General features: G+C 48.4%; 4 protein-coding genes and 1 pseudogene across 4 annotated transcripts in view; 2 read left to right on the top strand and 3 right to left on the bottom strand.

Annotated features, from left to right (window-relative positions):
- LOC119316109 overlaps positions 1 to 1,322 on the top strand; it is a 1,834-nt gene extending 512 nt beyond the window's left edge. The window contains exons 2-4 of the mRNA XM_037590471.1: positions 526 to 677; positions 770 to 820; positions 972 to 1,322. Of these exons, the coding sequence (XP_037446368.1) occupies positions 526 to 677; positions 770 to 820; positions 972 to 1,055 (287 nt within the window). The 3' untranslated portion in view covers positions 1,056 to 1,322. The remainder of the gene's footprint in view (positions 1 to 525; positions 678 to 769; positions 821 to 971) is intronic.
- Positions 1,323 to 1,889: 567 nt separating this feature from the next.
- Positions 1,890 to 3,996, bottom strand: LOC119318418 (annotated as a pseudogene).
- A 151-nt stretch (positions 3,997 to 4,147) lies between these two features.
- LOC119318417 (quinone oxidoreductase PIG3-like) lies at positions 4,148 to 6,176 on the bottom strand. Its single transcript, XM_037592974.1, has 6 exons — positions 5,842 to 6,176; positions 5,577 to 5,756; positions 5,184 to 5,265; positions 4,985 to 5,092; positions 4,680 to 4,838; positions 4,148 to 4,540 (listed from the first exon to the last, which is right to left on the bottom strand). The coding sequence occupies exons 1-6, from the start codon at positions 6,097 to 6,099 to the stop codon at positions 4,344 to 4,346; spliced, it is 984 nt and encodes a 327-aa protein (XP_037448871.1). The 5' UTR covers positions 6,100 to 6,176; the 3' UTR covers positions 4,148 to 4,343.
- A 1,643-nt stretch (positions 6,177 to 7,819) lies between these two features.
- Positions 7,820 to 10,862, top strand: LOC119318415 (PAP-specific phosphatase HAL2-like). Its single transcript, XM_037592972.1, has 4 exons — positions 7,820 to 8,560; positions 9,086 to 9,770; positions 10,037 to 10,402; positions 10,494 to 10,862. Exons 1-3 carry the CDS (start codon positions 8,134 to 8,136, stop codon positions 10,338 to 10,340), a joined length of 1,416 nt encoding a protein of 471 aa, XP_037448869.1. The 5' UTR covers positions 7,820 to 8,133; the 3' UTR covers positions 10,341 to 10,402; positions 10,494 to 10,862.
- Positions 10,863 to 10,938: 76 nt separating this feature from the next.
- Positions 10,939 to 12,609, bottom strand: LOC119318416 (kelch-like protein 17). The gene has a single exon (XM_037592973.1). It carries the CDS (start codon positions 12,487 to 12,489, stop codon positions 11,083 to 11,085), a length of 1,407 nt encoding a protein of 468 aa, XP_037448870.1. The 5' UTR covers positions 12,490 to 12,609; the 3' UTR covers positions 10,939 to 11,082.
- Positions 12,610 to 21,271: the final 8,662 nt, after the last annotated feature.

Raw genomic sequence — 21,271 nt, 5'->3', positions numbered from 1 at the left:
GCTGCTGACGGATCCTGAGGCCTGTTCGACGGGTGGACCATGGCTAGGAGGAAAACTCTCGGATTCAGTCTGTAGAATGGATTCCAAGGAGCAAATCTTAGTGGCAGACAGTTCGTTTCCTGCCACTCCATATCACAATTTGGGTGTAAGAAACCAGGGATCCAGGCTTATATGGGGCATTAGATGCTCACTTTTTCTAGTTTCTTTTTTACTGCCTGCTGCCAGTCCAGATGGTCTGAGAATTAGCTGCCTGATCAAGGATACACGGGTAGTTTGATGGAATTGGGGCATTATTTATTTGTTTGACTATTTTCGCTGCACCATTGCCGTCTGCTTTTCAGCAAGATTTTGGCTGCCATATGCTAAGCTATGTTTGCCTGGTCCATATAGTGATATAGAACATTGTTAATTTTGATTTTTCCCATAGTGGTTGTGAAATTTTAAGCTAGGTCCATACAGTTTCATCTATGTGTGTTCATGTTATTGTTCATGTTATGATGGTGTTTTGGCCGAGTCATGGCTAAGCGGTTTATTGGTATATTCTTTTGCTGGATCATCTTTGCAGGAGGCAGTTTGAGCATGCTAACCTAGAGGCAATGGATGAATCCGCTGAATGGAGAATGAAATACGACACGGAATTGGCGAAAACCAGGGACCTGCAAGATGAACTTTTAAAGGTTGGTTCCATTGCCAGTATATGTACCTGTACACTCTAATATTCTCCCATGATTTACGTCTGCGATGCTTATGGGACATTCTTTGTTTGTAGGTCAAGACCTCACTGTCTAATTCAACCAAGAGATTTGAAGAGTTACAAAAGGTAATTTTGGGGCAATTTTCAGTGCATTTTCTCACTGTATCAGAATCCTAGTTCTGTGTATCCTGTTTCATTTGACCGTGTGCTTCCTCTCCATTTATTTTCACTCTCTCCTATGTACATGCCTTGCTTAAGCTCATCTCCATCACTGCAGGATAATGAGATGTTGAAGAGGCAGACTGAATCCATGAAACTGGAGTGCAATTGCACCATTCCATTGAATATTACTCAGGAATAAGTACATTTCACTGGCAGATTAGCACTAGTTTTCCTTCTCATTTTTCATATTATTGGTGTGAGGACAGATAGAATGAGCAGCTTTGTAATAGTAGATATGGCGACTGCAGCAAAGATACTTGTGTTTGCAATTTTTAATGACCTATACACCCGGGCACAATTTTTGAAGTAATCACTTGTGAGTAGCAATGCATAAGTGTGTTTTCAGTGTACATTTTTGAAGAGAAGTTTTGTGCTGGATTTGAGAAAAATGCTTGTCAGCTGTACATATGCAGTGTAGTGTTGGTTATATCAAATTCCTTTGGTGTATGTTTCAAAAGTAAAAAATCTTGGCTGTGGACATTCCTTTTCTTCTTGAACCTGCCAATCCACCTGATTACACAGGGTGGGCCTAAAAGGCGGCATATTAAGGTCTGTAGACCACTGTATGTTTTCATTCTCTTGTGGGGAATCAAACAGAGGCCTGTCTTGCTCTTCTTGTCTCTGACCAGTTATCACTTGCTGTGAAATTCTCTTCAAGTGTTCTGGTTACATAAACCTATTCAGGTTATAAATATACAGTGCAACAGTTGCCAAATCCAAAATATACAGTTGTCATAAACCTATTCAGTTCTGTTTATGCAACCGTTGCCCAATCCAAAATATACAGGTGCTAATCCTCCATCGACCTATTCAGGTGCCTGGATTAATCCTACTGAGCAAAGTAATGCACCATGGTTGTCACCGTTCAGTGCTAATCCTGCTCAGTAGGATCTCAACTAGGAGCATCATCATCAAGAACACTATGCCAGGCGCCTCAACCAAGAAACACTTTTTCAAACCCAAATCTAGCGACTTCGAAGTTCCAACACTTATTATAACTGGTTTCAATACATATATCCACTTTCATCAGCACTTCAAGAACCAACTTACAAGATAGGATAGCACATCAATGCAGAGTTACACACTGCTCAAAGCTGAAGGATACCATACCCAGTCATGGAATCAGTAGTATCTTGCCAATGTGGGAGCTTGACTCCATCAGCTTGTGAGCTTCAGCTGCCTCAGATAGAGGGAGTGTCCTGTAAACCACCGGCTTCACATTGCCCGACGCAACGGCTGGCCATACATTTCTCTCCACCTCGCTGACGATCTGAGCTTTATTGGCAAGGCTTCTGCTCCGCAGCCCAGCAACTGCACATAATCATAGCAATACAATCCATTACTAAAATTAGCGACGACATCTAGGAATTGTCGATCAGATAAAACAAGAAAAAAGCATCGACATAAGATCTGTTATCAGGCAAAAAACATGGCAGAACGAGAAGCCGAGAAATCGTGTGCATCAATGCAACCTTGTATGGTCAATCTTCGGGCAAGCATCGCCTGCAGGTTCACTTCAGTCACGCTGCCTCCCATGAAACCAATGATGAAAAGCCTACCATCAACTGCTAAGCTGTCCAGATTGCGCTGGAGATATGATCCGCCGACGTTGTCCAGAATGACATCAACTCCTGGTAGAGATATTCCCCATATTACGGTCAGAATGCATGTATATTAACTTGCCAAGCATAACTTGGGAAAGCCAAAACATTTTGTTTTATTTTTGCACAGGGCATCAAGCATTACAAGAGGATGGCAGGATAATACCATTTCCATTAGTTTCTTCTTTGATACATGCTGCAAAGTCTTCGGTTTTGTAGTTTATGCATACATCCGCACCCAAACCTGCACAAGCATCTAGTTTCTCTTGGCTTCCTGGAGGAGCATAACAGAGTTACTTGCCCTTTCAGAAAACTTTTTAGTACTCCCTCCGCCCCGAATTAGTTGCCTTAGATAGTCTAGATACGGATGTGTCTAGACACGTTTTAGTGTTAGATACATCCGTACCCAGCAACATACCTGCAGTAACAAAAACCTTGATTCCGAGGTGCTTTGCCATCTGTATAGCAAATGTACCGATTCCGCTTGATCCACCGTGGATCTGCATACAATGGGAGATACAAAAAACATAGGCATGAAAATTTAGTTCCAGTTCAATTCCCACAACACCAATTATGCACCTACTTCTGCGTACAAGTGACTACTAAATCATTTCACACTCCATTCGAGTTGGCATCATTCAGTACTTTGTGGTTTTTCAGTTAGTCAGAGCATGCCAATTTGTTGTGAGTTGTGACTGAATAAAATGCTCAGCTCCTAGTAGTAGGAATCATATGTGGTGATGACTGAGGCAGATTCATCGGTCTGCAATCCCAACAAACCAGCAAGAGAGAATTTCTTACAAGGAAGGATTCGCCGGGGGAGAGGTGGCTGCTCATGAAGACGGTGGACCAGACGGTGCAGGCCACCTCGGGCAAGCCGGCGGCGTCCGTCAGCGACACCCCCTCCGGCACCGGGAGCAGCTGCCCCGCCGGCACCACCACCTTCTCCGCGTACCCGCCGCCGTTAAGCAGAGCGCACACCTGCACGCGATGCAAAGGTTCACAGCACGGCGACAGCAAAGGGTGCGCAGGGACAGAGGAGGCGGTGAACTAAACTATTACCTGGTCGCCGACGGCCCAGCGCGGGTGGACGTTGGCCCCGAGGGCGAGGATGGAGCCGGAGCACTCGACCCCCGGGTACGGCGAGGCGCCGGGCGGCGGGGGGGTACCCGCCCTGCCGCTGGACCGTGTCGGTGCGGTTGACGCCGGCGGCGGCCACCCTGAGGAGCACCTCGCCGTCCCCCGGCGCCGGGAGGTCCTCCACCTCGCTCTCCTCCAGCACCTCCGGCCCGCCGGGGCTCGCGATCGCCACCGCCCTCATCGTCGTCGGTGTCGATCTCCCCCGTCGCTCTCACTGCCTGCTCAGCTCGGCCGCGAGTGGGTTGCTCATGTCTCATATCCCCCATGAGGTCGACAGACGGGAGGAAAGTTCCCGCCGCCGGCGGCTAGCTGCGTGGTCCCCGCTGGCTACCCCACTTCTCTTTCGGCTCATTCGGCCCCAGAGACGATGAACCGAACCATACGTCAGCGTTTCGGGTGCGTATAAACTTATTTTTCAACTCAAAGTCAAATCTAGTGAAGTTTGATCAAATTTATAGAGAAAAATATCAACATCAGTGACACTCTCATAAGATGAATGAACAAGACTTCCAACTTCCAACATTTTATTGTAACTGGTTGTCGTCAAGATACATATCCAATTTCATCAGCACTTCGAGATCCAGTTTATCTTACAATATAAAAGGACATTTCCTTGCATAGTTTACTGCAGGAAACAGTGCTCACAGCGGCTTCAGATAGTTCACACCATAACACACCATACCCAATCATGGAATCAACAGTATCTTGCCAATGTGGGAGCTCGTCTCCATCAGCTTGTGAGATTCAGCTGCTTCAGATAGCGGGAATGTCTTGTAAATCACCGGCTTCACCTTGCCCGACACGACGGCAGGCCACACATTCTTCTCCACCTCGCTCACGATCTGGGCTTTGTTAGCGAGGCTTCTGTTCCGCAGTCCAGCAGCTGCACAAAATCATGGCAATTCAATCAAGTGGTAAATTAGCGACGACATTTACAAATAGCACAATCATGTAAAATAATGAAGCAAACAACAAGCATCGACATAAGATGGCAATACTGAAATCACAAATATCCATCCAACCTTGTATGGTCAATCTTCGGGCAAGCATAGCCTGCAGGTTCACTTCAGTTGTAACACCTCCCATGAAACCGATGATGAAAAGTCTACCATCAACAGCTAAGCTGTTCAGATTGCGCTGGAGATAAGATGCACCGATATTGTCCAGAATGACATCAACACCTGGTAAAGGTATTTTGTATTATTGTTAATGTAGGAGTATATAAACTTGACAGGTATGACTAGGTAACACACCAGGGGCTAGCAAACACCATAACAGAAGAACGCATCGGAGTATCAAACATTACAAAAGGGCAGCAGCAGCATACCCTTTCCATCGGTTTCTTCTTTTATGCGTGCTACAAAATCTTCGGTTTTGTAGTTTATACATACATCAGCTCCCAAATCTTTGCAGGCAGCTAGTTTTTCTTCGCTTCCTAGAATAGGATAACAGAGTTACTAGCACAGTTTCACAAACGATTTGGTAATATCTTATTTCTTCTCTTAGTAAGTGTATAACTGACAAACCTGCAGTAACAAAAACCTTAACACCAAGGTGCTTCGCAATCTGTATAGCGAATGTACCGATTCCACTCGATCCACCATGGATCTGCATACATTGGAGGTACCCAATCATCAGTAATAATACAGCCAGGAGTCCAGGATAATTCACCTCACTTTGCATATGAGTAACTGCTAATTAAACTAGTTCACACTCCATTCTTATAGCCATCATGTACTTTGCTATTTCCCAGTCAGCTGAAGCATGCCAATTTGTTGTGACAAAAGATATCGGACTCAATTCTCGGTGAAAGAAATTCACAAGCAGTCTCATCCCCACAAAGCAGCAAGTGCAGTGAATTGCTAAGCCGCTTGCGATCATCACATGGGGGAGCAAATTAGCAAGAGAGGTTTTCTTACAAGGAAAGATTCGCCGGGGGAGAGATGGCTGGTCATGAAGACGGTGGACCAGACGGTGCAGGCCACCTCGGGCAAGCCGGCGGCGTCGGCCAGCGACACCCCCTCCGGCACCGGGAGCAGCTGCCCCGCCGGCACCACCACCTTCTCCGCGTACCCGCCGCCGGTAAGCAGAGCGCACACCTGCAACGAAACAGCATATGCACAACAGTGAGGTTCAGAGCAGCAGCGGCCATCACCAAATTCACCACGGGGGCACGGAGGGCACCTGGTCGCCGACGGCCCAGCGCGGGGGGACGTTGGCCCCGAGCGCGAGGATGGTGCCGGAGCACTCGAGCCCCGGGTAGGGGGAGGCGCCCGGCGGCGGCGGGTACCGGCCCTGCCGCTGGACCGTATCGGCGCGGTTGACGCCGGCGGCGGCCACCGCGACGAGCACCTCGCCCTCCCCCGGCGCCGGGAGGTCGTCCACCTCGCGCACCTGCAGCGCCTCCGGCCCGCCGGGGCTCGCGATCGCCACCACCCTCATCGTCGCGTCCGTCTGCCTCGGCCTGCGCTCAGGCTCAGCTCACTTGCTTCCGGCTTCCGGCTCTCGGGAGCTCCGCGTCTGCAGGCCACTGCTCCACGGCTCTGCTCGGATATAGGGCCGGGCTTCTCCGACTGGATCCGGCCCAAGAAAGTTGGACGGCAGAACGTGGTTAGAGCATCTTCAACGGCATAGGTCAAAGTCAAACGAACATGGATGTGACTGACTGAGGTTTTGAATAGATGACCTTTGCATTTGCATTTTAGATTTAGATTTGTTTGTATTTCAAAATATAGAAAAACATTTATATTATGGGGTCGAGCTATTTTGCGAAGAGCTCATGTCTCCTGACTTATAGCGTAACCGGCTAACCTTCCTCATCCTCCTTTCCATTTAATCACTAACAAAACCCACCTTTGTTCGTGACGTATTGATGGACATATGGTCGAATGACCATTCAACCATATCCTTCAAAGAAGGCGGGCATTCAGCTGTCCATCCTAATTCATAGATTTTTTTTGCAAGTGTAATTCATAGGTTTTTTTAGGGTAAAACATTGCTTAATAACAACAACTAAAAACTACTCTAAAAATCCTACTACTTCCTTTTCCTTTCCGGGGTGAGGTCGATGACCTCCCGCTAGAGCTGTTGGCCTCATTGTCATTGGTCGCGCGTGTGAACCCGGGGTTCGCCGATGTGTCTCTTTGGCACTCGCTGTCATCGTCCTTGGCCTCGAGCTCCTCGATGAGCCAGGTGTGCCACACCTCATTGATCCGGAGATGGCGGTGTTCGCGGTCGACTGTGTGAGGTGCTTTGCACGGACGTGTAGACCGACCAGTTCACGTCAACGAGCTCTAGGTCCGCATCAACGAGCGCCACGATGACAGTGGCATCTGCATGCTCTGCCTCCCTTGCACCACGATCGCGTGGTGCTCCTGCAGTAGGGCGAGGCGGACTTGCTCCTCCACCTCCGCCATGGAGAAGAGGTTGTTTGGCCCGCGCTCGGAGTCGCGACCTCAACGACCATCGCCTCCTTCTCCTATGGGGGTGCCTCCTTCTCCGCAACCTCTTCCAGGGTCATGAGGTCCCCCTCCTCCTCCTCCTCCTCCTCCTCCTCCTCTAAGCTTAGAGGCCTCAATACGAGCATGACACAAAATAGGTGTTCACGTTGGAGGCTTGAGCATGTTCGGACTGTTCGGTTTGAACATATAGGGGAGAAAAGAGGACCTGTGTTGAAGATGCCGTTATCCCTTGATTATTTCTTCATTTTTCGGGTTCTAGAAAAGAGAATCCTTCTTTTATACTCCTTCCTTCTTTATCACATAGTATTACCTTTGTCTTGAATCAAGACTTTTACTAGTTTGACCATGGTTGCAAAAAAGAAGGATCTACAATACTAAATCAATATAATTAGATCCATCACAGAGTATATTTTCATGTGTTAGTTTATCTGATATTGCAGATATTGATATTTTTTTAGTAAGTTTGATCCATCACAGAATATATTTTTCAAAAATACTTCCTGCATGCTTTTTTCTATGCCGTCGATGCTTTTTTAGTAAGCTCGATCAAACTTTAAAGTAATATTTACTCCCTGTTTAGGCAATACATTACGGAAGGAAGGGAGTGGGAGTAGTTGATTGGGCTGTGCCGGCATAAAGCCATAAAGTGATTCCAGAAATGCGCGTGCTGTTTTGCTGTGCTCGTGCCGTCGTGCGGCCAGTGGTGGTGGGGGTGGGAACAGGATACAGAGTTGGGGAAAGGGTAGAGGATGATGGCATCATGGAGCTCGTCACCACCCACGGCATCGGCCCGGGGCCTGCGCCGCTCACCAGTCGCGGGCGGCGGCGGCTAACGGAAGGTGGGCGCGGAAGCATCTCGGAACACCCGGGCTCCGGCTAGTAGTAGTACATATCGGATCGAAGCAGCGGGCGAAGAGCCAGCCAGCGAGCGAGGGCGCGCGGGGTAGGGTTCACGTTCGGATTGATTGAGCCGCCCGCGCCGTCTGTCTATTTCGGGGCTCTGGCGCCGCCGGCCATGGGCGGCCTCCGCCTCTCCGCCTGGGCCGCCGCGCCCTCCCCCTCCCCCTCCTCCGCCGCCGCGCGGGGCTTCCCGCGGTCCCCGCCGGACTGGCGCGGGCTGGAGCGCGGGAGTGGGCGCGGGCGCCGCAGCCGCTGCGCCCCGTCGTCCCCGCCCTCGGCGTCGCCGGCGCTGTCCCTGGGCGCGGCCGGCCGGCTCCGGGTCGGGGCGGACCGCGAGTGGCTGTGGGACTGCCGTGGCGGCGGCCTCGGGGGAGGAGGGGGGAAGAAGGACTACGCCAAGGAGATGGAGGCGGCGGTGCGCGTCGTCCAGGTGGCCTGCACGCTGTGCCAGCGGGTGCAGGACTCGCTGCTCCTTGCGGACCCAGGCTCCGGCTCTGCCGGCGTCCACTCCAAGCTCGACCGCTCTCCGGTCACCGTCGCCGGTTCGTACTGCCACTCTGAGTATTATTACTAGTAGCGTTCAGTATTCAAAACATTTCATTACACACCCTGAATACAGTTAGCACCCAAGTTAGTCAAACTTGAACTCTGCTGTATTGGTAAATTTATATTACTATTACAGTGAGTCTCAATGCCTAAACGGGATACTGCTTAGTTAAATTATTGGTGTTGAGTGTTGACTTTTGAATTGTGCAAGTGTGGTAATCTTTTTTCCCCATTCGATAAATAAGATTGCGTGTTTGCACTGATATATACTGGCTGACCTGTTACAGTACTGATAGTGGGCTGCAAATGCAATTCAGCTTGCAACCTCACACTGAAATATAGTGGGTGTTTCAAGTTCCAACATATCAGGAATGGCCCATATATGAATATTATTGTGCAACAAATTTTGTCTACTCGTGACGTCACTGAGTGCCCGGAATTGGATGTATAAATATTATGCAATAAATTGGGTGTTTGTGGTGGTTAGTTCCTAATAAATCCATCTGTATTCCTTATGCCAGATTGGGGCGTGCAAGCGACAGTCAGCTGGCTACTCTCAGATTGCTTTGGTGATGAAAGTGTGTCGATCGTAGCAGAGGAAGATGATAAGACACTGTCTAGTAGCGACGGCACGGCTTTGCTTGAGTCTGTTGTCTCTGCAGTCAATGGTTGCCTGGTTGAAGCTCCAAAGTATGGGCTGAGATCCCCGGAGAAAGACCTCGGGGCTCACGATGTTCTTCAAGCTATACGGAAGTGCAGCTCTACCGGGGGTCCAAAAGGAAGATTTTGGGTGCTTGATCCTGTGGATGGCACACTTGGTTTTGTGCGTGGGGACCAATACGCCATTGCCCTCGCCTTAATTGAAGACGGGGAAGTTGTGCTTGGTGTTCTCGGGTGCCCAAATTATCCAATGAAGAAGGAATGGCTCAACTACCACCAACGATACTACAGGTTGATGTCTAAGGTTGCTCCCCCTACATCAGGATCGTGGAACAAGGGTTGCGTGATGTATGCTCACAAAGGATGTGGCCAGGCTTGGATGCAGCCATTGGTTCATGACTTCGGTATGCTTAGTTGGCATAACTCAAGGGAGGTTCAAGTATCATCCGTCAGTGATCCAGTTTCAGCAACATTCTGTGAACCTGTTGAGAAAGCCAACTCGAGCCATTCCTTCACTGCAGGACTTGCCCATAGTGTAGGCTTAAGGTCAGTTTTTTTTTTTCGCTGTCTATGTGGTACTTTTATTAACCATGATAATATTATTTCACTAGAGTGTGGAATTTATTTTATAGATTTACATGTGCTAGTTGGCATATGGTATTGCTGAATAGCGAATAGGGTACCAGTTTACATGGCCATTAGAATGAAGTGGTGCTGGCATTTTTCTCTTGTTCCGTGTCATCTGCATGCAGGTTGCAAGCTTTAGCTTTTGGGTGCTGGTTATTGATTATTTTCGTGTGCTTGTTTTCCAGAAACCAGCCTCTGCGTGTGTACAGCATGGTGAAATATGCTGCAATAGCACGAGGTGATGCTGAAATCTTCATGAAATTTGCTAGAGCTGGATACAAGGAGAAGATATGGGATCACGCCGCAGGGGTGGTCATCATTCAAGAGGCTGGTGGAGTGGTAACAGATGCCGGAGGTTGCCCGTTGGACTTTTCCAGGGGTGTTTACTTGGAGGGTTTGGACAGAGGCATAATAGCTTGTTCCGGAGCGTTGCTTCATCAGAGAATTTTGCAAGCTGTTGATGCAAGTTGGAACTCATCAACGTTGTAATGCAAGCAACCCAAACCCTTACAGTCAGATAGATGGCCTGATGCTGGTCATAGCATGCAAGAGTGAGTTTACAACGAACTTTTGCTCTGTTTTTATCAACCTATGAAGTAAATTTGGCCTGCCTCTTACATTCCGGTATCTGTTTATTTACAGGTAACTCGACTCATTTTGGTATGAAGAATTAGTCTCCAGTGTTCAATTAACGTTGAAATAGTGGAGCGTGTAGTAACCATAGCTTGTCTGCTCATAAACAATCTGCGGCATGAGATCGACGAATACCATCATTTGTTCGCCAAGAGCATCTGTAAAGATGTCTAGTGGCTGTTTTGATGGTTTGTATCATCCATTTCTCCCTCGGGCATAACTCATACGCTCCTTGGGTTGATGGCACGTCGACTAAATCATCAGTCATGAGCAATTTGCTGAACCTGATAACTCGAATCTCTGAACCTTCGATAAAATGATCCCATGATGCATTGTCTGCAAGTTTTCGCCTCTATATTATGCCGTCAGTTATTCTCATTTTCCAGATACTTGTGTTTTCTTGCATTCATATAAATATATAAAGTATCATTCCATGTTTATATATATTCTCCATTGTCCACTCCACAAAGAAAGGAAAAATACAGTCACACGAATTTACCACAACAGCACAAGTAGCAATTTTTTTTTCATGGTAATAAAAACCATGATACAGACGGACTGACTGTGTGTACTGGACTGGACTGAGGCCTGCAGTTGATCAGCTGGAGAGCTGCACGGAGCAGCACTGGCTGAAGAGCTCCTTGCTGCCGTCCTCGACGTTGTTGTCATGGTCCATCTTGGGCTGGAAGCTGCTCCACGCCGGCGCCAGCCCCGGCGCGGCGCTGGTGTCGTAGCTGTGCACCAGCGAGACCGTCCTGAAGCTCTCGTCGTCGTCGCCGGCGATCTCGTACCCGGCGAGGAAGAAGAGCCGCGTGCCCACCACGGCCATGGTGAGGTACAGCTGCTGCGCTGATGGCGGCAGGTTGCTGGCGAGCAGCGCCAGGTCCGACAGCGCCGAGTGGTCCATGACGCTCCAGATGTTGAGCTCGCCGTCGTAGACCTCCACGTGGCCCTTCCAGCTGTTGAGGCAGTCGCCGGAGCTGAAGAGCCGGCCGGCCACCGCCACGATCTGGTTGGGCGGCACGTCCAGCTGCCACATCCCCGGGATGATCTCCCACACGCCGCGAGCGCAGTTGAACACCTCGGCGGAGCTCCGCTCCAGCGCCGACGACTGCGCCTCGCCGGGCGCGGCCGCCGGCGTGGTGCTCTCGGCGAAGCCGCCCACCACGTGGAACCCGCCCTCCCACGTCACGCCCACGCACTTGTACCGCAGCGTGCTCATGTCCGGGAGCGGCGACCAGCGGCCGGTCTCCGGGTCGTACACCTCGGCGGCCGCCGTGCCCCGCGCGCCGGAGAGCGAGCAGAGCCCGCCGGCGACGCAGATCCTGCCGCGGCACGGCGCGCACGCGAAGTCGACGCGCGGGACCAGCAGCGGCGCGCAGCAGCGCCACTCCCCGCGGCGCACGTCGTAGCGGAGCACGTCGGCGCGCACGCCCACGTCGGTGTCGCGGTAGTCGCCGCCGGGCACGGCCTCCCTGCGGCAGAGGCGGCCGCCGATGACGTAGACGGACTCGGCGACGGCGACGACGGCGAAGCCCTTGAGCACGTGGCCGTGGGGCACCCCCGGGAGGCCGCCGACGCGGCGCCACGTGTTGGCGCCCGGCTCGTAGCACTCGAGGCTGTTGGACGCGCCGTGCGCGAAGCAGGCGTATATCCTCACCTCGCCGCCGCCATGGTTGTCGTTGCCGGCGCCGGTGCCGCTGCTGCCGGTGCTGGACAGCGAGGGCGAGGTGGCCACGTCGCCTTCCAAGGACCCCATGGCGATCTCAATCACTTGTCGACGCGCTCGCTGCTCATCACCGCCACCAACCAGGGGAGTTGCAAGGAGGACGCGTGGCCTATATATAGGCGGCCGGGGGCAGCGCTGGGCCGCGTCCATGGCGGGCGGGCGGACGGATCGAAGCGTAGGGGGAGTGTTGGTCATTGGGAACTCCGGCCATGCCCAACGTAGCGTAAGCCGAGCTGCTAGAAGGCCTGTCTTGTTGCTGGAATGAGACGGCGGCATCCTTCGAGAGGACGGACGCCCGACGAAAGGGACGGGCGCCGTTTGACGAACAGTGCCGTGATTGCGTCCACGTGCCGTCCCGTTTTGTCAACGTGAATCGAACATGCGTCATTGCGTCATGCGTGCGCGAACAATGGTACAGTCACGGGTAAACCCGGGCAAACGTCGGGCGGGGCTTGTAAAAGCCCGACCTTCATTTCTCAAGTCCGAGCCTGGCCTGAAGCCTGAAATACTCTTTGTTTTCAAGCCTGTGCCCGACCCAAAATCTAGCCCGAAGCCTAAAAGCCCGGCCTGAACGTTGTTTTTTAGTGTATGCACGTGGTGCAAGCCCAGCTCGAAATACAGAAATAGAGAAGCCTGAGCTTAGCCCGAACTATCTTTCTGGTTGCAAAACAAGTCCCGAGCCCGGGCCGGCTTGACCCGTGTTATTCGGGCCAGGCTGTCCATGCCCGGGTTTAGTCACGGGTATACCAGGCCATAACTCGGGGCCGGGCTGTCCATGCCCGTGTTTAGTCACGGGTATATCAGGCCATAACTCAGACGGGGTCGGGCCTAAAAAAGCCCACAACAGAAAACCTAGGCCCGCCCGGCCTTTGGGCCTAGAATACAGGCCTGAGCCTGACCCGCCAGTGGAAAAGCCCGTCAGGCCTCAGGTTGGGCCTCTTCCCTAAAACACACATATGTTAAGCCCAGCCCTAGCCCGCCATGTCATTCGGGCTCAAAACCTAGGCCTAGGCCCAGGCCCTTGGGCAAGACCGGGTTGGGCTATTTTGGGTCGGGTTTCCCATGACCAGGTATAGTCATGGGCATTTTCCTATGGATTCAATCCTACGGACACCGGTTTTGGTTTCGGTTCAAGTACGGGCCTGGCGGGTCTGGGGGGCTAGACTAGACCAAGGTAGAGAAAGCCATGTTGCACACCGGTGGTGGTATCTGAGTTTGGGCTTGGTGCACAAATAGGCGCTTTGCCAAATACTCTCTCCGTTTCTAAATATTTATCTTTCTAGACATTTCAAATGACTACTACATACGGATATATATAGACATATTTTAGAGTGTAGATTCACTCATTTTGCTCCGTATATAGTCACTTGTTAAAATGACTAGAAAGACAAGTATTTATTAGGAACGGAGGGAGTACTAGGTAAGTTGCGGGCACACTAATATACCTTTTTTCCAAGTAACAGAGTCGATGTTGTGGGGTGTAAAGGTTCCCTCGAAACTAAAGGTTTCTACATGGTGCTTGGCTGGAACATCGCTCCCGACGGGCGACGAAAGCATCGAAATATGGTTGATTCCGAGGAGTGCACTATCTGTCAGGGAGGGACTGATACATGGAGACAAGCTCTCCTAGAGTGTAATATGGCAAAGTGTATATGGTCGCTGATGGATGAAGACTTGATTGATTTTCTCTCAGCCAACAAGCATGATGACCCGAAGCTTTAGTTGTTTCAACTAGTGGAATCAATCCCACATAGGGAGATGATTCAGATTCTTGTGACACTTTGGGTGATCTGGTGGGCTAGGAGGAAGGCGATATATGAGCAAAATTTTCAGAGCCCACTATCTACCTTCTACTTCATTCAAAGGTTCCTGCAGGACTTAGAGATGGCAGAAGTGGCTCCAAGAAGTCCGGCAATTCTAGCCAGGGTATAGGAGAGGAAATGGATTGCTCCGGTCTCTAGGTGTGCCAAAATAAATGTTGACAGGGGCCTCTCGGGACCAGGTGAATGGGGTGCAGTCAACGATGTTTGTAGGGATGATAGGGGCAAATTCACGGGAGCATCTGCAGTTGTTGTTGATGATTTAGCTGATTCGGAGACACTAGAGGCAGTTCAGCGAGGCATTGTCTTTGGCTTTTGATTTGAATATTTCAAGTGTTCATGTGGCTACACAATGTGTGTAAGTTGTCAAGAACATCATGGAGCAGAAGGCATGCAAATATAGTGCAATCATCCATGAGTCCAACGCCAAGAGGAATCAGTTTCAGAGAGTCGAGCTTGGACATGAAATGCATGCATGCAATACTGAAGCCCATGTGTTGGTTAAAGCCTTAACATCTTTGGAGAGTGGCAGTCACTTGTGGCTAACCTCGCCATTCCCTATAGTTGTTGTATTCCGGTTGACATCATGCAATAAAACTCTAGGGTGATTCTCGAAAAAGTTGAATATGACTGAATGGAATGGGCATATTGCAAGTTATCAGGGAAAGGATTGGGTTTTCCAACCCAATGGATATCTATGGTTATGGGAATGGTTAGCTCATTTTCCTTTACTGTCCTTTTTAATGGAAACAATCTTGAACAGTCTAAATCATCTTATATTCCTTGTTAGCAGTGAAGAGCCTTTTCGTGCATTTTGAAATCGAGATCACAATCCTCAGCGGCATTACGGTGGCTCCATCGACACCCCGTTGAACCACGTATTATTCGCAGATGACAACCTATTATTCTTCAAGTCAAGTGTACAAAGTCCATAAGAAGTATCAAATCTATTGAATGCCTATTGTCAAGCATCGGGCCAAAGGGTAAATCGAGAAAAATCATCCATTTTTTCAGTAAAGGATGCTCCCAAAGTACAAGAGAAGATGTTAAAAGGTATATTGTTCCTAATAAATAATTAAATGAGAGATATCTTGACATGCCAACAGATGTAGGGAATTCAAAGAACAAGACAATGATCGTATTTGGGAGAAGATAAAAGGGTGAATGGGAAAGAGTCTCTCGGCTAGGGGAAAGGATGTCTTACTAAAAGTTGTGGTTAAATTCTCGCATTAAGTTGTGGTGGGGCAGCAGGCAAGGTGCCAGGAAGGTCTGCCATGACAGACCCAAATACTTGGGTGGACTGGGTTTCTGCGGCCTTGAGCTATTTAACTTAGCACTTCGTGCCAGTCAAGTTTGGAGGATTGTTTAGGAGCCTTTTTCTCTCAGCGCTAGAATTTTAAAAGTTGCATACTTCCCGAAAGATCTTTTCTTCAAGTTGAGCTAGGCTCTCACCCACGTCAGATTTGGCGAGCGATTTTGGATGGCAGGGAAATAAGTTTGCACGGACTAATTCGAAGGATAAAAAAATAGGAAAGATACAAACATTGGACCCAAAATTTATCTCCTTCAGCCTATCATGTCGCTAGTCTAGAACCTGCCTCAACTAGTTTTGGAACTATTTATACCTTCATCAGCAATACGGAATGAAGAACTTGTGACGAAGAATTTCCTCTCGGTTGATGCTACGCGATCTTACCAATTCCCTTCTATACTCGAAACATAACAAATTTTTGGTGCTGCCAACCAAACCGAAAGGGGATATTTATTGTGTGTTCGACATACAGGATGTTGGTCACCACCATGATTAACAGGGAGAATTGGCTAGAGAATCAAGCTGGTCACTTTAATGCTAAAAGTGAGGCTGATGGTTGGACATCTATATGGAAGATTTCAGTCCTTGCTACGCTCAAAGTTGTGTTTGGTTGCTGGCGGATAATCGCTATTGACGACTGATTTGCTCCATCATCGCAACATGGAAGCCATGGCGATGTATGACGATGAACTTGTTGTTAAAATGAATGTAAACCATGAGCCTTGTGCAAAGAACTGAATTGTTTAGCTGAACAGTTCATTATCCCATGAACAGTTCACAAAGATGATAGTAACATTATGGGCGATCTAGTCAGCATGATAGAGAGCTATGCACGAAGCAGTGTTCCAGAGCCCATACTCCACAAATAGGTTTGGTCATATCTATCTGAGTTGCATGCCCTAGCTACCTACTCCTAAAATAAGTGCAGCAAGGTTGGACGAGATAGTGCTCATCGTTGGTTGCCTCCCCTAAGAGACTTGGTGAAAGTTAATGTTGATGGTGTAGTGGGAAGCGAGAGGAGTGGAGTCAAATTAATATGCAGATATCATATGGGAGATTATTTGGCTATTCGGTTGTCGTTTTCAACGAAGTGATGACCCCACGACACTTGAAGCTCTTGCATGTAGAGAGGTTCTCGCCTTGTCAGCCAAACTAGGTTGCAGAATATCGATGTTGCGTTGGACTGATACGTCCATTTTGCATCATGCTTTTATATCGATATTTATTGTATTATGGGCTGTTATTATACATTATGTCACAATACTTATGCCTATTCTCTCTTATTTTATAAGGTTTACATGAAGAGGGAGAATGTCGGCAGCTGGAATTCTGGGCTGGAAAAGAAGCAAATATTAGAGACCTATTCTGCACAACTTCAAAAGTCCTGAAACTCCACAGAAGTTATTTTTGGAAATAATAAAGAATACTGAGCGAAGAAAATACCAGAGGGGACCCACACCCTGGCACGAGGGTGGGGGCGCGCCCTACCCCCCTGGGTGCGCCCCCTGCCTCGTGGGCCCCCTGGTGGCCCTCCGGTGCCCATCTTCTACTATATGAAGTCTTTTGTCCGAAGAAAAATCATAAGCAAGCTTTCGGGACGAGACTCCGCCGCCACGAGGCGAAACCTTGGCGGAACCAATCTAAGGCTCTGGCGGAGCTGTTCTGCCGGGGACACTTCCCTCCGGGAGGGGGAAATCATTGCCATCGTCATCACCAACGCTCCTCTCATCGGGAGGGGGCCAATCTCCATCAACATCTTCACCAGCACCATCTCCTCTCAAACCCTAGTTCATCTCTTGTATCCAATTCTTGTCTCTAAGTCTGAGATTGGTACCTGTAGGTTGCTAGTAGTGTTGATTACTCCTTATAGTTGATGCTAGTTGGTTTATTTGGTGGAAGATCACATGTTCAGATCCTATATGCATATTAATACCCCTCTGATTATGAACATGAATATGCTTTGTGAGTAGTTATGTTTGTTCCTAAGGACATGGGAGAAGTCTTGCTATTGGTAGTCATGTGAATTTGGTATTCGTTCAATATTTTGATAAGATGTATGTTGTCTCTTCTCTAGTGGTGTCATGTCAACGTCGACTACATGACACTTCACCATTATTTGGGCCTAGAGGAAGGCATTGGGAAGTAATAAGTAGATGATAGGTTGCTAGAGTGACAGAAGCTTAAACCCTAGTTTATGCGTTGCTTCGTAAGGGGCTGATTTGGATCCATATGTTTCATGCTATGGTTAGGTTTACCTTAATACTTCTTTTGTAGTTGCGGATGCTTGCAATAGGAGTTAATCATAAGTGGGATGCTTGTCCAAGTACCGGTCCACCCACATATCAAATTATCAAAGTACCGAACGCGAATCATATGAACATGATGAAAACTAGCTTGACGATAATTCCCATGTGTCCTCGGGAGCGCTTTCCTCTATATAAGAAATTGTACAGGCTTGTCCTTTGCTACAAAAAGGATTGGGTCACCTTGCTGCACTTTATTTACTTTTGTTACTTGTTGCTCGTTACAAATTATCTTATCATAAAACTATCTGTTACCTATAATTTTAGTGCTTGCAGAGAATACCTTGCTGAAAACCGCTTATCATTTCCTTCTGCTCCTCGTTGGGTTCGACACTCTAACTTATCGAAAGGACTATGATAGATCCCCTACACTTGTGAAGGAAATATTCCCTAGAGGCAATAATAAAGTTATTATTTATTTCCTTATATCATGATAAATGTTTATTATTCATGCTAGAATTGTATTAACCAGAAACATGATACATGTGTGAATACATAGACAAACAGAGTGTCACTAGTATGCCTCTACTTGACTAGCTCGTTAATCAAATATGGTTATGTTTCCTAGCCATAGACAAAGAGTTGTCATTTGATTAATGGGATCACATCATTAGTAGAATGATGTGATTGACTTGACCCATTCCGTTAGCTTAGCACTTGATTGTTTAGTATGTTGCTATTGCTTTCTTCATGACTTATACATGTTCCTATGACTATGAGATTATGCAACTCCCGTTTATCGGAGGAACACTTTATGTGCTACCAAACGTCACAACGTAATTGAGTGATTATAAAGGTGCTCTACAGGTGTCTCCGAAGGTACTTGTTGGGTTGGTGTATTTCGAGATTAGGATTTGTCACTCCGATTGTCGGAGAGGTATCTCTGGGCCCACTCGGTAATGCACATCACTTAAGCCTTGCAAGCATTGCAACTAATGAGTTAGTTGCGGGATGATGTATTACGGAACGAGTAAAGAGACTTGCCGGTAACGAGATTGAACTAGGTATTGAGATACCGACGATCGAATCTTCGGGCAAGTAACATACCGATGACAAAGGGAACAACGTATGTTGTTATGCGGCTTGACCGATAAAGATCTTCGTAGAATATGTGGGAGCCAATATGAGCATCCAGGTTCCGCTATTGGTTATTGACCGGAGACGTGTCTCGGTCATGTCTACATAGTTCTCGAACCCGTAGGGTCCGCACGCTTAAAGTTCGATGGCAGTTATATTATGAGTTTATGTGTTTTGATGTACCGAAGGTAGTTCGGAGTCCCGGATGTGATCACAGACATGACGAGGAGTCTCGAAATGGTCGATACATGAGGATTGATATATTGGACGACTATATTCGGACACCGGAATGGTTCCGGGGGTTATCAGATGTATACCGGAGTACCGGGGGGTTACCGGAACCCCCCGGAGGTTATTGGGCCTCATGGGCCAAGTGGTGGAAGAGGAGAGGCGGCCAAGGGGCAGCCGCGTGCCCCTCCCCCCCAAGTCTGAATTGGACAAGGAGGGGGGGTGCCCCCCCTTTCCTTTCCCCCTCTCTCTCCTTCCCTCTCCTCTCCTACTCCAACATGGAAGGGGGGGAGTCCTACTCCCGGTGGGAGTAGGACTCCTCATGGGGTGCGCCAAGGGTGGCCGGCCCCCTCCCCCTCCTCCACTCCTTTATATACGGGGAGGGAGGCACCCCCTAGAGACACAACAATTGATCCCTTGGATCTCTTAGCCGTGTGCGGTGCCCCCCTCCACCATAATCCACCTCGGTCATATCGTAGCAGTGCTTAGGCGAAGCCCTGCGTCGGTAGAACATCATCATTGTCACCATGCTGTCATGCTGACGGAACTCTCCCTCAAAGCTCGGCTGGATCGGAGTTCGAGGGACGTCATCGAGTTGAACGTGTGCTGAACTCGGAGGTGCCGTGTGTTCGGTACTTGATCGGTCGGATCATGAAGACGTATGACTACATCAACCCCGTTGTGCTAACGCTTCCGCTTTCGGTCTATGAGGGTACATGGACACACTCTCCCCTCTCATTGCTATGCATCACCATGATCTTGCATGTGCGTAGGAATTTTTTTGAAATTACTACGTTCCCCAACAGTGGCATCCGAGCCAGGTTTTATGCTTGATGTTATATGCACGAGTAGAACACAAGTGAGTTGTGGCGATACAAGTCATACTGCTTACCAGCATGTCATACTTTGGTTCGGCGGTATTGTTGGATGAAGCGGCCCGAACCGACATTACGCGTACGCTTACGCGAGACTGGTTCTACCGACGTGCTTTGCACACAGGTGCCCGGTCCTTGAGAAGGTTAAAACAACACTAACTTGACGAACTATCGTTGTGGTTTTGATGCATAGGTAAGAACGGTTCTTGCTCAGCCCGTAGCAGCCACGTAAAACTTGCAACAACAAAGTAGAGGACGTCTAACTTGTTTTTGCAGGGCATGTTGTGATGTGATATGGTCAAGGCATGATGCTATATTTTATTGTATGAGATGATCATGTTTTGTAACCGAGTTATCGGCAACTGGCAGGAGCCATATGGTTGTCGCTTTATTGTATGCAATGCAATCGTCCTGTAATTGGTTTACTTTATCACTAAGCGGTAGCGATAGTCGTAGAAGCAATAGTTGACGAGATGACAATGATGCTACGATGGAGATCAAGGTGTCGCGCCGGTGACGATGGTGATCATGATGGTGCTTCGGAGATGGAGATCACAACCACAAGATGATGATGGCCATATCATATCACTTAGTTATATTAATTGAATATGATGTTTATCTTTTATGCATCTTATCTTGCTTTGATTGACGGTAGCATTATAAGATGATCTCTCACTAAATTTCAAGATAAAAGTGTTCTCCTTGAGTATGCACCGTTGCCAAAGTTTGTCGTGCCCAGACACCACGTGATGATTGGGTGTGATAAGCTCTACGTCCATCTACAACGGGTGCAAGACAGTTTTGCACACGCAGTATACTCAGGTTAATCTTGACGAGCCTAGCATATGCAGATATGGCCCTGAGACCGAAAGGTCGAGCGTGAATCATATAGTAGATATGATCAACATAGTGATGTTCACCATTGAAAACTATTCCATTTCACGTGATGATCGGTTATGGTTTAGTTGATTTGGATCACGTGATCACTTAGATGATTAGAGGGATGTCTATCTAAGTGGGAGTTCTTAAGTAATATGATTAATTGAACTTAAATTTATCATGAACTTAGTACCTGATAGTATTTTGCATGTCTATGTTTGTTGTAGATAGATGGCTTGTGCTGTTGTTCTGTTGAATTTTAATGTGTTCCTTGAGAAAGCAAAGTTGAAAGATGATGGTAGCAATTACACGGACTGGGTCCGTAACTTGAGGATTATCCTCATTGCTGCACAGAAGAATTACATCCTGGAAGCACCGCTAGGTGCCAAACCTGTTGCAGGAGCAACACCAGATGTTATGAACGTCTGGCAGAGCAAAGCTGATGACTACTCGATAGTTTAGTGCGCCATGCTTTACGGCTTAGAACCGGGACTTCAACGACGTTTTGAACGTCATGGAGCATATGAGATGTTCCAGGAGTTGAAGATAATATTTCAAGCAAAT

This window comes from Triticum dicoccoides, chromosome 6A (assembly GCF_002162155.2).
Source record: "Triticum dicoccoides isolate Atlit2015 ecotype Zavitan chromosome 6A, WEW_v2.0, whole genome shotgun sequence".
Classification (NCBI taxonomy): Eukaryota; Viridiplantae; Streptophyta; class Magnoliopsida; order Poales; family Poaceae; genus Triticum; species Triticum dicoccoides.
Note: the sequence above shows the minus strand (reverse complement) of the source record. Positions and strands in the feature narration are given on the sequence as shown.